Source organism: Antedon bifida, chromosome 4, assembly GCF_963402885.1.
Source record: "Antedon bifida chromosome 4, ecAntBifi1.1, whole genome shotgun sequence".
Lineage (NCBI taxonomy): Eukaryota > Metazoa > Echinodermata > Crinoidea > Comatulida > Antedonidae > Antedon > Antedon bifida.
In genome coordinates this window covers 9,175,530-9,192,847 of record NC_136229.1, presented here as the reverse complement: position 1 = coordinate 9,192,847, position 17,318 = coordinate 9,175,530, and the positions used below count along the sequence as shown (strand labels likewise).

The following is a 17,318-nucleotide window of genomic DNA, read 5'->3' as shown; positions in this document are numbered from 1 at the left end:
AAAATTGTTCATTGAATAAACTATTCCACATAGGCATAATGACAACTGCAATTATCCAGAACGCCTAACAATTTGTTGCCATTTTTCCGCCCACGGTCTTTGAGTTTGGTTATATCATTATATTAAGGTAGTCTATTATTTTCTATTTTATTTATTTTATCCAATACTTTCTCAATATTTGATTATTAATATTAATTGGAATTCTATACCTACTTTGCTACGTGAATATTATGGTAAACTTGCACTGTTGTTTCATATATTATTTACCCACGACAGTTTAATATCGGTGAACTATAAACACTAATAATAATCGTATTTGTTTGTACTTTCCCGACATCTATTCTGTCGATTAAAAGTAAACATCAGGCCAAAGACGCCCTCCAAAACAACCTGAAAATGTATAGATATAATAATAAAAATATAATGTATGATCGGTACTCCGTGTAATTAACTCCGAAATAAATGTGCTTATCAAAAAGTATTAAAAATATAATTTCACAAATGAGCTGTGCTAAGCAATAACGTGTTTATTAATCATTAGTCACGACAACGTCGGTTATGGTGACACACAAGGTGCACGTGATACAAAAACATGATATTAAGCCAAAAAATGAAAAATTAAACTGCTGCGGAGTCTCAGAACCTTATTGTATTCGTAACGCTAGCTGGAAATGACGGACATTGGTCATTGGAAATATAGGCCTTATAATTCTTTGACGTGATTATCATTTTCTCAAGCTTTAGGCAGTGCGACGTAGTGGAATCACCCGACACGGTTTCTCTTCCCTCTCTCCTCTCCCACTCTCCTTTCCACGTATCTATCCCTCATTCCCGTTTTGATTTAACTTTTTCAGACACTTACGATTAGTCCAATGATTACGCCAGGAATACCGGCGTACACGTGATTGTCATCCAACATAGTAACACTTGAAAGAGCAATGATTGCTGCGCCAAGTAGCATCAAGAGTAATGAACTTATCTTGACGACCGTCAAAAAGCAATTATTTCCACCACACATTCTACAAAAAAAACCCAGTGGAATCTATAATATACGATACATTGAATAAACTTGATTTGACCAATCACAAGCGATGACTTATTGGAAGGACTCTTTGCATTGGTCAACACGCTTACGCAGTGAGTCTACGTTCTTGCGTGAGTCCTGTGGAAAGCAAACTTAAGGTTGGTATAATGAATTAGCATAAACAAACATCAGTTAGGCCTATGTCGGAATAGGCTTACTCTACACCATCGCCTCTTATAGGCCAAGATGGTACGCTCTTTTCGCTCACGTACGATCTTGGTCGGTTCTCGAATACATAATATAATTTCAGTATAATAAAAACTGGCGATTTCAAAATGTACGTACAGCAGGACAATAATACATGTCGTTTACAGCAACGATAAATAGGCACATTGAATTATATAGTTAACTAAAATTAGCACCCTTGAAATTACCTCCGATAGAGAAAGTCACAAAATGAGTCCAAATGTTTGAGTCAAATTTAAACAAAACCAATTTGTGTTTTGTATGTAACATTAGGGTTGGGGGATGACGAACTGCATATGAGGCGTAGGTAGGCCTATACTACCCCATTCACACAGCGTGAATATGTTATGGGTACTATTTATAAAATTAGAATGGTAAAATCTTGATTTAAAAAAACAACCTTTATGTAACTGCTACGCTGCTTGTGTGCGGGGAATCACTAGTATACCGATGAATTAATGAATAACTTTTAATGCGGCTGAAGTTTATAACCAGGATTTGACATTGCGATGTTATATATCAATACTTTTTTTTTTGTCTTGTGTGGGGTCTTCCCACTTTTATTATAATTCTCAAATTTATATGTATATATATAATATATAAAATAAAGGTAGATTGTAACAATTAATCATCGTACTTGAGTTATATATTTATTGGACTGAGTATATTTAAACTTGGTGTGGTTGGCAATAATCCTTGTTAATAATGTAAAGAATTTCTTTTTGAGGAGGCATGACGTCAATACAAGTTGTGGTAAATATCTACTAACTGGACTCACACTGTAAAAAAAGTCACTATTTGTAATGCGCTGTACTGCTGTCACACTTTGTAATAACAGCTGCCATACTTTGTAATACTACTGTCACACACTGTAATACTACTGTCACACTTTGTACTACTACTGTCACACTCTGTAATAACTAGTGTCACACTGTGTAATAACTGCTGTCGCACTTTGTAACATTTTGAACTACTCGTGAAGTAGTCGAAGTGCATTTTCACATTTTATACACACAATAACGTATATAAAGATATCTGTCTCACTTTTTAATACTACTGTCACACTTTTTAATACTACTGTCACACACTGTAATAACTCCTGTCGCACCAATCTTGTAATACTACTGTCACTTTCCAACACTGCTGTCGCACTTTGTAATACTACTGTCACACTTTTTAATACTCCTGTCACACTATTTAATACTACTGTCACACTTTTTAATACTCCTGTCACACTATTTAATACTACTGTCACACTTTTTAATACTCCTGTCTCACTTTTTAATACTACTGTCACACTTTTTAATACTACTGTCGCACTTTGCAATACTGCTGTCACATTTTGTAATACTACTGTCACACACTGTAATACTATTGTCACATACTGTAATACTACTGTCTACTGTGTAATAACTGCTGTCGCACTTTGTAACATTTTCAACTACTTGTGAAGTAGTCGAAGTGCATTTCCACATTTTATACACACAATAACATATATAAAGATATCTACCAAGTGTAAAGAAATAAAAAGTCGCTTACTATAAGCGTAATGTGGATATTAAAACCATATTTGGTGATGAAATATAATTTAGCAATTAAATTATTCATAAAAATATACAGTAGTCGATTTGACAATTATCAAATAAAGCAGGTAGATACAAATATTTTTATTTTTGTAAACAAAATCGCTATAAGTACTGTCACTGTGTAAATAAACAAATTGTGGACACAATAATGTATTCAATTCTTGTTTTTAATGTAATGTAGGTATATTATCTCCAACAAAAAATGCACGGTTCTTAAAAAAACATGCCATAAAGGCTTTCTGAGTGTGTAACTTAGGTAGGATCAATAACCAACAACACTTGAACAGCGATATTACAATGTTTGTTATGATATTGAATAATAGCCATGTTCTGGCCAAATCAATAATTTTAAGCACACTGTTAATGCGAATCTTTAATGTCCATTCATAAACCGATGAACTGAAACAACAAAAATATCTCTCAGTAATAAGACAATAGCAAACAATAATAGTAAAGTTATACAAACTAAATAATGATAATGCCTCATAATTCAGGCTAGATCATAACTAAATACACTTTAAACATAAACAGGTGAGTATACATAATTATATAGGCTATAGCAAATTAAGGTGTGGCCCAAATGGCTCAACAATTTATTCCTTATAACCTCAAAGAGTAGCCAAATTGGTCCCTAGACTTAATAGGGACATATGAAGTTACCAAATTGGACCTTACAAACCAATTCACTAAATAATATAACAATCTAATAATAATTATAATAATCTATAATTATATAATAAAGAGAGCCGGCGTTGATTGATTACACGAAAACGGTAATCCTAACTGTACTATTGAGGCCGGCTATGTTACACATTTTCCTCAGGCCTACTCTACTACACTACAACATTGAAGATACCAAAACACAGAAAAGGGATATTCTTTAAAAATGTTGTCTTGATCTCATCTTCCGCTGGATATACTTTATCTATTATTATTTACAATGTAGTTTAAACAGTAAAACACATTTGATTATTGAAGCTGTCTCGTGTTCATGCTTTGGTAAACACAATATGAGGCTGGTCAATAGAATCCTGTAAAAAAACGAACAGAAAAGTTTGAGGGCACCCGATTAAATAAAACTAATGTGAGGCACTTTTCGATTTAAGATACTTTCGACAGTAGGTCAATCGGATCGATGGAGGAACAAACAACCCAATATTTTTGGGCAGATACAATCGTTAATCTTTGACATAATGAAATGATGTAGGCGTAACACAAGTGAGTTGACCAATCAGAATGTACGTTTCGGATGATCCACGTGTCGTGATTGATCAAATCATTTACAGTGCGCCTACGTCCTTGCGCTGCATCCTAGTAGTGGAAACCCTAAACCCATTCTCCAGTTTACAGTACAACATCTCCACACACCATCCCCTGCCACTCCTACCCTTCAAGCTCAACGTTGGTAAGCTTGTTTTGGATTTATTATGAGTTCATTGTGCATTTACCATATTATCACCACAGCAGGCACATGGAGCAGACCTGATAAGTAGCAGAATCGACAGCACAATACCAACGAGTCCAAGTATCAACGGAGTCGACCCGCCGGTGATATACGTATCAGAACTTGTCTGTAAAAATGATAATGTTAAAGCATGTTAATGTACCATGTTGTAGGCATACCTTGTGCATATTGGATATGACGACATTTTAGAAACAATAATAGGCCTATACTTATTTTTTCGACAAATTTCCCATAGCTTCCAAATTGTAATTATAATAATAATTGTGTGATTTTTATCAAGACTCCTCAACTTAAAAAAGAAATGCAATATCAGTATTTTATCGTATTATCTGGAAATTGGTTATTTTTATTTCAAAATGGGAGAAATATACCAGACAGTGCGTATACTTACACATCCTTCTCCACACTCTGATATATGAGCACCGTTAACCGCCCAGTAAAGCAAGAATGCAGTCATCCAAAATGGCAACAGAACGATTGTCACAATTGAAAACACGAGAGCAGTTATTTTCTAACAAAATTAAAATACACAAAAATAGCATCTTGGTCGAAATTAATGCGGTACCAGTGTCGCCGCCTATGAATTTGAGCTATTAATATACACAAAGTAAGCATAGAACAACAATAATATCCATGTCAGTAATAGTAAACTTCAAACCACTGTGAAACTTCTATTCCATTTTGATTACCGTAAATCTTCTAATAGTAACCAACACTCTAATAGTAATCCCTTCTAACAATAACCTACCTACCTAAGTCAATCTATAATAATAACCCACTACTCTAATAGTAACCCATAGGGGTTACTATTAGAGTCACAAAAAGTATTGACAAAATGACTGGTCGTTTATGATGCAGCCGTATTTTGAAAATAAGGAGATAATGCATGTTGATCTCGGGAGTGGGGGAGGATTGAGTGTTTTTGAGTTTATAAGATAAAGTTAAAGTTCAACCAAATTTGTTTATTCGTACTGTTTTATTATTTTTCTATGATTTGCTGACCGGAAATGTTGGGGGTGGGTTACTATTTTCAGGTGCCTAATTTAAGATTAGTAATAGTAACCCACTACTCTAATAGTAACCCCCTTCTAATAGTAACCCACCTTAAAAAACAATCAAAGAATAATAACCCAGGGTTACAATTAGAAGATTTACGGTATTTTTATCATTTTATTTATTTATTTATATTGTTGTTGCTGTTGTTGTTTACATTACATGTGTTATCAATTAATAGAATAATACATGTATGTTGTATGCCTACCAAATATTTCAGTTTCAAAAATGTCAACAGTACTAATCATTGCGATAGTCAGTTAGACTCTATCTAGTGACAGCTGCAGGGGTTATGGTAACATTGTTTGGACAAACACATGCACATCCACTCTACACAAAATTAACATTCTTCAATAAAAGGCTATCAGGATTATATCTGGCTCCCCACCTCGCTCACATTCATCCCCACTGTTCCGTAATTTAAACTTACTCAAAGTTGAAGATATAAACTTGTTCCAACAAGGCTCATTTGTATATTCCGACATTGTAAAATTAATATACCTAATCATAACACTAATCACTTCCAACACAATATTTTATATTCAGGACCTACATTCTTCAATAAAATACCACCAAACCTCTTAAACTCTATTTCTCGTAATTCTTTTACTTCAAAACTTAAACAATTTTTAATTTCAAGTTACTAGATTTAACAAAATGTTGTTCCTGTTTCGTTATTTGCTGCTTTCTGTGCTCGATTTCTGCTTAATTTGTATACACTTTCAATTTTTTCTTTTCGTTTACTTTTTTTTAATGAAATATTATTATTGCATATAATGTAATCAAAACATATTTTTTTTTTTTCTTAAATTTGTTACTACTGTATTTCACTTTATATTATGTTTCAGGCTTGCCCAACACAAGTCCTTCTTCTTCGGGATTAAGCCTTCTTTCAATGTTACTTTGTCATAATATGTATCACCTTTTATTTTGTTACCATGATATTGAAAGTAAATAAATGCTTAAAAAAAAAAAAAAAAAAAATTAATCAATACATTATCAACAATAATACAGATTTATACTCGTGAGAAAATGAATGATTATGATACGTGTATATTTTATTCTTTCTTTCTTTTATTTCCGTGAACAATGGGCTCACGGCGGCTCATTTCACATAATAAAATCTATATTATTTTCGGTCACACAGGATTTTCTTTTTTTAATCTTAATTGATCACAAAACATATTATACTATTCTAATTTTAATGTATGTATGTATTAATGTACTTACAGCTTAAATCACAGACATAAGGTTCGTAAAAATTGTCAAATTTAAAATTTTTGTAAAAATTGAGACGTGTATTAATGCTAAAATTGTTTCATTTATTTGTGAAATAATAGATGAAATGTTTTCATTGAATAAACTATTCCACATATAACCACAACCGAAATTATCCAGAACAGTTTTTGCCATTTTCCGCCCACGATCTTTGAGTTTGGTCGCATATATTTGGTAATCTATTATTTTCCATTTTATTTATTTTATCCAATACTTGATCATTCTCAATATTTGATGGTAATTAATTGGAATTCTATATCTAGTTTGCTACGCGAATATATGGTAAACTTGCACTGTTGTTTTATATATTATTTACCCACGAAAGTTTAATATCGGTGAACTATAAGTACTAATCGTATTTGTTTGTACTTACCCGACATCTATTCTGTCGATTAAAAGTAAACATCAGGCCAAAGACGCCCTCCAAAACAACCTGAAAATGTATAGATATAATAATAATATATATCAAAATGTGTGATTATGTGTAATTAACTCCGAAATAAATGTCACCGCGCATATTCGAAAGCAGAACACATTTTGGTTTGTAAGAACTAGTGCTTATCAAAATGTATTAAAAATATCATTTCACAAATAAACTGTGCTAAGCAATAACGTGTTTATTAATCACTAGTCACGACAATGTCGGTTATGATGACACACACGGTGGTACAAAAACATGATATTAGGCCTACTCGGTCTCCATTGTGAGAAAAATTAAAAATTAAACTGCTGCGGAGTCTCAGAACCTTATTGTATTCGTAACGCTATAGCTGCAAATGAGAGACATTGGCCATATAGACCTTTAATCTCTGACGTGATTATCATTTTCTCAAGCTTTAGGCCTAGATCTTCTGAGGCAGTGCGACGTAGTGGAATCACCCGACATGGTTTCTCTTCCCTCTCTCCTCTCCCATTCTTCTTTCCACGTCTCTTTCCCTCTTAATTCCCCTTTTGATTTAACTTTTTTTCAGACACTTACGATTAGTCCAATGACTAAGCCAGGAATACCGGCGTACACGTGATTGTCATCCAACATAGTAACACTTGAAAGAGCAATGATTGCTGCGCCAAGTAGCATCAAGAGTAATGAACTTATCTTGACGACCGTCAAGAACCAATTATTTCCACCACACATTCTAGAAAAAAACACAATGGAATCTATAATATACAACGATACATTGATTAAGCTTGGTTATCAACTGGGTCTATACGTCCTTACGTTGCCTCCTCATGGTTGACATAATAAATTAAGCATAGTCTACTAAAGTTGTGTCGGAACATACTCCATCGCCTCTCAGGGCCTCAGTCATATATGCCCTAGGCAAATGGCTGTGAATTATACTTGCTGGTATACTAATTGTGAGCTATGTGCTTAGTTTTAGAACTTTGCGCACAATGATTAGGCCTACAGGGGATTTCATAGTAGGCCTAATAGTAGTCCAAGAGCATTAGAGTTTGACCCGGACATTTCTGGTAACAAGCTATTTTTTTCAGGAAAGGTCCAGAACTATGATTGGAACATCATACTAAAAGTCCTGAAAAATCCTCCTTGTGCTCTCCGAGAAATCCAAGATGGCGTCCAAAATGGCTGCCATTTTAATTAGTCTATAACTTTGTAACCGCTTGTCGTAGAGTATTGATTTTGGTGTCATATAGTTCAGGACATATACATTCCTATTTGCTCTAACAGAAAATGTTGTCAAAAAATGGTCGCTACTGCAGTTTCTGGCAGTTTGACCTTTGACCTGTTCTTATCATATCTCGGTAAAGTCTTATCATAGAGAATTGGGATTAGGCCCAAATTGTTCAGAACATGCATATTTTTATTTGGTGTAATGAAATATTTTATCCCAAAATAACCGGAAGTGAGGTTATTGACCTCTTATTGACCTATTCATATATCTTTTACCGTATCTCAAGAAATATTTATCGTATAGCGTTACTTTTGGTGTCAAATTGTTTGGAACATATACATTTCTATTTAGTCTAATACAACAGTTTTCCCTAAAATGCTCTGAAGTAAGTTAAATTATTGAAAATTAAAAAAATCAAAGAGCTGCATAGGCAGAGTATTATGAATACTGTAGATAAAATCAAAGTTTCAACTTTCAAAAAATGCCTTAAAGCATGTTTTGGGCATAGCACATCATCAGGTAAAGTGAATTGTTACAAAAAGAAAATATCAAGTCAATAACTAATCAAAGTTGGTTAAGTAAACAAAAAAATGGCGTTACATTTTATTGGGTAGTTGAAGAGTGTTTTGTTGTTTTCAACAATAACCTTGAGGGTAAATTTTACTTCGATAGAACAAAGAATATCGGTAACACTTGTTACAAAAAATGGACATGACCAAAAAACAGGGAAACGTAAATTCTCATACTAGTTATGGTTGAAATGTTATTGCTACAAAATGCCACCCATATGTAGATGTCATGAATACATTTTAAATGCTTTATTCGTCTTTAACTCGCGTTACATACGCGAATTAGTGCTTTGTTGAAATCACGTCGTTATTTTTATTATTTTATTATAGAAATTCAGATAATTATTTTTGTTCATAGAAGTATAACTTTTATGTAATTTAGGAAATGTATAGACTTTATGATACTGTGAAAATGAAATTTTCAGGTCATATACATTTCGCATGAAAATGGCAAACACTACACTATGTACATGGCATGTATTATACTCAGGATTGTCAAAAACAAATGTAATAGACCATTTTATTTGTAAAAATAATGCATTTTGAAGCATGAAACCAGGTCATTCCTTGTTTTAAAAGAGAATGCACTCTTGAATGTTCTCTAACTGGCAAGCCTCGACTTTAACTTGTTAACTGTTTAAAGATGAAAACAAATTAACGTCATAACTGTTTTGGGCAAACATGCAACAACACCTATACAGATGAACATGATGATAATGATGTGAAAAAAGCAACAAACACCAAGATGTTGAAGATGCAACATCAGATGATGAATGACTGTAACAAAATGCTGCTGATCAATGTTACAGTGATTTAAAGACCCTTTTGCATATTTTAAATATATAATAAATCCTATAGGCTATAGGGCATATGGCGATAATTTTTTCATCTTTGAACAGTTAAATATGTAACTGGGGGACTAGCTCAAATGGTAGAGCACTCACTTAAAGATATATTGTCCCCCTAAAAAAATATTTTTTTAAATTTTTTTGTTGAATATGTTATTTTAATGTCACATAATAGTTATTCACTCTCACAAAAAATTGGGTCTGAAAAAAATTTATTTACCTGAGAAAAATGTAATTTAAAGCAAAAAATGGTCAAATTGTCTGGAAGACAATGAGTTTTTGGGTAATTTAACTGTTTATTTTGTCTTTTTATAGGTGAAATAATTTTTTTTCCCCCGTTTTTTTTCTTATGGAAGTGAACAACTTCATTAAAACTGCAAAATGGCCTATTCAAAGTCCGATTTTAAAAATCTTTATTTTTCATGATTTTGGGGGACAATACATCTTTAATATGTGAGAGGTACCGGGATCATTGCCCGTGTCTTTCAATCTATTTTTCATCGATTTCCACAAGTACCAAATAAAATCTGAAAAAAAAGTCTATGCATGGGTGTTTGATGCGAAATACCTAGGGTACATTCTCATTTTATCATAAATAAACCATATAACGAATATTTAAAACAAGGAATGTTTCAAAATGCGTTATTTTTAATAAGTCAACAAGGCCATATACATGGCTGCATGTGAGTAATTGTTTACTGACTGACCGAAATTGCTGAAAATGTTTGAAAATGTTGAACATTTTTTTAAAACATTTATATTTGCCTCCAAGTATTAATATCCAGTGTCAAAATAACGAAAAAATATGAATATGAGTTAGTGATTACCGGCTGACCAACCGACATAAATTGCTGAAAATGTTAAACAATTTTGAAAAATGTTTAAAAACATTTATATTTGCCTCCAAGTATTAATATCCAGTGTCAAAATAATGAAAAAATATGAATATGAGTTAGTGTTTACCAACCGACATCGTGAGCTATAGAGTCGCGTTTAAAAATCTAATCTAAAAATTGCAGATAAAGGGTCTTTGACATTTGTTTTTGACAATCCGGATATGTGCCATGTACATAGGTATTTTCCAATTGTCTTTTGTTTACTTAACCAACTTTGATTAGCCACTGACAGTTGTTCTTTGTAATTTATTGACTTTATATTTTCTTTTTGTAACAATTCACTTTACCTGATGATGTGCTATGCCCAAAACATGTTTTAAGGCAGAGTTAAAATTTTGTTTTTGATTTTATCTACAGTATTCATATACTTTAAATAAATCAATGTTAACTTTTTGGTTAAACCAGTTGACAAGTACTTACTTGCTACGTTTCAGCTACTTTCAGTAGCCTTGATCACGCAAATGACGTTGACATGATGTTCTGTCATTCGTCATAGTTCGGTGACTTGCGCCATCTTTCGTCTGATGTTCAGCTTTCTGCTGGTGTCCCCCTTTGGATGCTCGGGTGTCCCTTTTTATTAAGTCATCATAGATGTGGCTCAGTTCATGTCCTCCCTGGTCTCTGTTGATGTTCATATTTGTTTTTCTTATCCAAATGGCTTCTTTTATTTTTCTTGATAAGTAGTGTTGTTCTTTGTCTAATATTTTTGTATTTTCAAAATCCGGTATGTGATTTTCTATGGTGGCGTGATCTGTGATAGCTGATTTGTGTAGAATTTTAGATTGTGAGTGGCGAGCGCTCCTGGTTCTTGTCCCTACCGTATTTTTTTCCACGTCTGTTTTGTGTTCTATTATTCTTGTTTTTAATGCTCTGCCTGTTTCCCCTATGTATACCTTCTTGCAGTTGTGGCAACCTACTTGGTAGACTATACCACACTGTTGATCTTTGTCAATCTTGTCTTTAGGATGAACGAGACTTTCTCTTAATTTGTTTTTGGGAGTGATATATGTATTTATATTGTGCTGTTTCAATGTTCTTCTTAGCCTTTGAGTCATCCCTTCGACATACGGTAAACCAATGTTGACTCTGGATTTTTCTTTATCTGTTGTTATTTCTTTGTCTTTGTTTGCTTTTCTATGTTCCCTTTTGTCTTTAACTCTTTCATATACTTTGCCTATGCAGCTCTTTGATTTTTTAAATTTTCAATAAATTAACTTACTTCCGAGCATTTTAGGGGAAATTGGTGTATTAGACTAAATAGAAATGTATATGTTCCAAACAATTTGACACCAAAAGTTATGCCCTACGACAAATATTTCGTGAGATACGGTAAAAGATATTTGAATAGGTCAATAAGAGGTCAATAACCTCACTTCCGGTCATTTTGGGATAAAATATTTTATTACACCAAATATAAATATGCATGTTCTGAACAATTTGGGCCTAATCTCAATTCTCTATGACAAGCCATTACCGAAATATAAGACCAGGTCAAAGGTCAAACTACAAGAAACTGTAGTAGCGGCCATTTTTTGACCAAATTTTCTGTTAGAGCAAATAGGAATGTATATACTGTGAACTATTTGCCACCAAAACCAATACTCTATGACAAGCGGTTACAAAGTTATAGACTAATTAAAATGGCAGCCATATTGGACGCCATCTTGGATTTCTCGGAGAGCACAAGGAGGATTTTTCAGGACTTTCAGTATGATGTTCCAATCATAGTTCTGGACCTTTCCTGAAAAAATTAGCTTGTTACCAGAAATGTCCGGGTCTGCCTATACTTATGAACTAATGCTCTTGGACTAATTCATTCACCGTGGATATTATGGAATATCGCTTTCAACATTGGAATTATAATATTAAAACGGTCTGTCATGTAAAACCTTGAATAACAAAGCCTACCTTTAACGAAGAATCCACGAAGACGAAAATATTAAGACGTCTTATCAGTAGGCCTAAAGTATTATGATACAGATACTGGTACGCTGTTTACTGCTAGCGTGCTAGAATCACTGTTAACCGATAAATTATATAATAGTATTGTTCGCGGTTTACAATCAGGATTTGATATTGTGATCCTATTGTGGTCCTACAATACAATATGACGTCATACATCAATTACTATTTCAAGGTCACGGTTGTTATTGACGCTGCTAGTATCGGTTCAGGGACGATTCGGCCCTGAGACGATTCGGCCCGGGACTATTCGGCCCACTTTTGGTGGGACGATTCGGCCCACTTTTGGGCCGAAACATCCCACTTTGTGGGCCGAAACGTCTCACTTTAGACCAAATTCATATTCATTTTTTTGGGTATTTATCAAGTTTTTAAAGGTGTTTAACAATCCGTATTTTATTGATATTGACAATTTTGATATAATACATATAATAAATTACTAAAAAAACGTAATTTTATATTCAATTTATTACTTCGAAAACCTTGTTTATTTCGTGAATTCGCCAAGCGGCCAACAGAGGGCGTAACTTGTTTACATCGTTCGCGTGACTAAAAATTGATCATTTTCGACAATGTTTTAAAATGTTTGCTTTATTGCATCTTTATCCCTAGTAGTACTACCCCATAGTCTCTCTGGAAATAAAGTTTGGGGAAAAAGCTTATTTTATGCTTATAAAATGCATATCAAAGCCGATAAATTTAAGTGTGCCGAATCGTCTCAGGGCCGAATCGTCCCGGGCCGAATAGTCCCGGGCCGAATCGTCCCGGGCCGAATCGTCTCAGGGCCGAATCGTCCCGTTACCCTAGTATCCTGGTTGGAAAAATGAAATTGATGCAATTGATTTGTTCGTACATAAGTTGGGGACCCCTCGTCACAAAATAAACATGAATATTCCTTAGTCATATCCATAAGGTGTGACGTAAGAATATATCGATATATGTCGATGTATGGGGTTCGACTCCCATGAGCTACTTCTTTTACCTTATTGTGAGAGAGAGATTATTTAGAGGGTTAGGTTTAGTTATATTTAGTAAGTAGTTCGGCTATCTTTCACATGGGGTCCACAACTTATGTACGAACAAAAATCGCAGGCCGGCCTATACATTAGGCGCTCAGTATCTCTGCCTAATACACATATCTGTCTTTGAATTTGAGGAGTCATAAGGTAATCACAGGTGTGAAAATCATTCAATAAGTAAAAATAAACCGTGGGCTCCCAAAATAAGTACCTAGATAGAAGTAAAAGTTTTGAATACTTGGGAACTAGAAATTTCTGTCGAGTGTAGTATGGCATTCAAATTTAATTATGAAAGATTTTGATATTATGGCCTATATATACACTTTTTCTTGACTCACAATAGAAGGTGACTTTTTAGTTTGCCTTATCCGTAAACAAATCAGAAGAATGATTACATGACTTCCGTACACTAATTGTCAAGTTGGACTGACTTTGTTTAACTTCGTGTGGTTTGTATTAATCCATGCCCTTGTTAATGATCTAAAGGAATCTTTATCTAGACACATGCACAATGCACTCATGTCGGCAGTTGATAATAATAATAATAACACTAATCGTCACACTTTGTATACCTGTCGAACATTGGAATAAATAATACTATTGTTGCACTTTGTAATAACCAAGCTGTCGCACTTTGTAATACTGCTGTCGCACTTTGTAATAAAAATGGTGTCACACTTTGCAATATGCTATCCCACTTTGTAATAATCATGATGTCCAACTTTTTATTAAGTGCTGTCACACTTTCTAATAACTGATATATCAGGTTTTGTTTATCTTTATTCAAATCAATCCATAGGTCTACTTCGTCATAGTTACGAATTCAATTACAATTGTTGTTCTCTCCGATGCAATAATATGGATTTCATTTACTGACATTTTTAATCACAAAAATGATTCTACCTAAGCTGTCCATTGTGATTATTACTATTAATAGGCCTAGTATTATTATTGTTGTTGTTGAAAAATATCGCTCAAATTACCATAAAAAAACTGCATGATCGAAATCGTCAGTTTGTCGAGTAGACAAACCAACAATGTACGAAAACTTAATATTGACAAGTTAAATATCACCATTTTCTCTAGTTTGTCGAAAAAAATAATCAATAGATTATAAGTCGCTCATTCAAAAAAAGTAGAAAATATGAATCCCGTTCTTATACAAATGTATTTGATTTGACCATATTCATCGTTTTATTGGGTTAGAAACTTATATTTTTTCTTTTGGCTAACATAGGCCTACACTCTCTCTAAACCTCATTGACTACCATATCCTATACTACACTCTATTACTATTTTCCTTCCCAGTGAATTTTGTATTACTCAGGTATTTCCATGAATCCGTTCTGAGGGAACTATCTCACAAGTCATCAAGTTACTGTATATCAAAGATTATGTTCTGTATTCAGATGCAAGCAGTCATAGATGTTATTTTAAATTCGAGGTTAATCTGCGAGATTTTAACCACACAAATATTTTTTTTGTTTATAACTTTCTAATTTTTGTTTTATTTTCATGAATACGGCGGGAACCACCATAACTCAACGGGCCAAGAAGTTAATACTAAGATGAGGTGTCCAAAGCATTTCAGGTAAAAACAAGGATTCGCAATTGTTATGTAGGTACGTACGACTCGAACTAGACTTTTACCAAAATATTAAAGTTATAAAATGTGTTTCTTTGGATGATGAAGCCTAACTACCATAAAATTAAAACAACAATCAACATTGTACATCGTTTTGTACATGACAAACTTTTTTATTATTGACAATCGGCTGAAGCAAAATCTATTCTGGATGTGTTCATTTACGTGGTCTTGTAACAGAATGAAAGTAATAATTCAGAATCGTGGTATTTCATCTAGTTATGCCTAAAATGATTTCTTATTGACTGGACATTTTGATTTCACTCTCATCCATTTTAATCAACTTTAAATTGGATAGTGTCGAGGGTGAACCGTCTTTTTACATGCGACCCTGGAAACGACTGGTATAAATGCTATCAATTAATACAATATTAAGCTATATCAGCTATATCAAAATGAAATATTAATTTTATTTAGTTAGTTATTAATATTAGTAGAACAGAGTAATGGATAATAATGATTATAAAGAATAATGCTGTTAGGCTGTAAGAAAAAAATTGTTGCAATGAATAAGCAGCTTACTTATAATTTATTAAACCTATGATATAAACAACGTTTAAACAAATATTGGTATAAAACACATACTACCATTACTACTAAGAATAGATCTTTGCTTTAGGCCTATAGTTGTTTAAGATATTAAATAATAATAATTATCCTAGTGGAAACCAAGCTTAAAGTATAAGCATAATGCAGTGCACCACCATCTGTGCGTTTTCAGAGCGGCAAAATTCTGTAATTAGCTAAAAACTAATTTTGTTAAAAGAAATATACTGATAGGCCTAATCAAAGAAACTATGCTGGCTTATTCATTTTATTTTATTTCATGCACTCGAAATTTATGAAAAATTATGTCAACATATAATGCATATATATTTACTGAATCTATATTAAAGCCATAGCTCCTCGGGATGAAAATCCACCTTGTAATTCATCGACTATATTGGTACCCCTTTTGATGTTCTTCGGTGCACCAGTCATCATTTCAGTCAACACAAATCGCTTTTAGAATTGTCCGCTGAAATTGGTAATTTAAATGTTTTCATTTAGTTCATTCGTAATAGGCCTATATCCAGCAAATAACTGAAAAAAAACTTCGGACAAATCGAACAATTAAAAGGGAAGAAGATAAGTCAATGTAGGAATAGCATTCCAATGCAAATATGCATTCTGGATATTCGCACTGTTTAATGGCCATAAAAATTAACATGACTCGAATTTTTAAACTATAACCGACTTTCTAACGAACTCAAATGATGAGACTTTTAAAAAAACAACAGCATGCTTGCACTCCAATTGTTATAGGCCGCTTCAGCAACAGCAAAGGCAAGGTATTGTTACAACACACTTCCAATGATAATGTGCCCTTGTTATCGTACAACATATAATAAGTTTGAACATTTTATGCTAACACAGTAAGCAACGCTTTCACAAGTTGATGTTATTGTTTTTTTAATAAGACTGACATTATACAACACTGAATGTATAATTACATCAAAACAATTAAGCTTGCTGAATATTTTATGAACATGTTTTCTTAAATTTCTCAATCTCATATATTATTTTCTTTGACTGAACTAGCCTGACCCTAACTGCATACATACCGCTATGCCACCAATTGCTCCTGCGATGGAGATTATTAATATTACACCGTTGTCTATGGCGTGCCAAGCTGTCATTTATTCAAGCAATAGAGATATCTTAGTTTTGAATAGAGATATCTTAGTTTTAAATAGAGGTATCTTAACTATGCAGACCTCTAACCATAAGACCACTGGGTATTATGGATTCGATTAGATTTAAACTCGAATATTGTATACCGGTGTGCATTCTCATTTTAACAGAATAAATATAATATATATGAATAATTGAGAAATAGTGATAACATATAAGGCTACATATAAATATAATGTTTATGTTAAAAGAAATAACATAAAAAGCTCATGATTTATAAACTTTACCCAATCTATATTTGGTTCCTAAACATGTAAGCCTACGGTATACAATAATTAATACAACAAGAGCTAGTATATTATGTGGATCATGTAAGTCATACCCTATCCTACTCTATTTAAAACTAAGATATCTTACTC

General features: G+C 33.1%; 1 protein-coding gene across 1 annotated transcript; it reads right to left on the bottom strand.

Annotated features, from left to right (window-relative positions):
* Positions 1 to 3,005: 3,005 nt before the first annotated feature.
* Positions 3,006 to 12,748, bottom strand: LOC144839475 (uncharacterized). Its single transcript, XM_078694848.1, has 6 exons — positions 12,508 to 12,748; positions 7,632 to 7,788; positions 7,026 to 7,085; positions 4,713 to 4,832; positions 4,305 to 4,427; positions 3,006 to 3,887 (listed from the first exon to the last, which is right to left on the bottom strand). The coding sequence occupies exons 2-6, from the start codon at positions 7,785 to 7,787 to the stop codon at positions 3,846 to 3,848; spliced, it is 501 nt and encodes a 166-aa protein (XP_078550974.1). The 5' UTR covers position 7,788; positions 12,508 to 12,748; the 3' UTR covers positions 3,006 to 3,845.
* Positions 12,749 to 17,318: the final 4,570 nt, after the last annotated feature.

Coding starts and splice junctions, on each gene's coding strand:
- LOC144839475 (XM_078694848.1), bottom strand. CDS start 7,787: ATGTGTGGTGGAAATAATTGGTTCTTGACGGTCGTCAAGATAAGTTCA. Junction 4,833..7,025: donor ATCGACAGAATAGATGTCGG/GTAAGTACAAAC, acceptor TAATTTTGTTAG/AAAATAACTGCTCTCGTGTT. Junction 3,888..4,304: donor CCTGCTGTGGTGATAATATG/GTAAATGCACAA, acceptor GTTTTTTTACAG/GATTCTATTGACCAGCCTCA.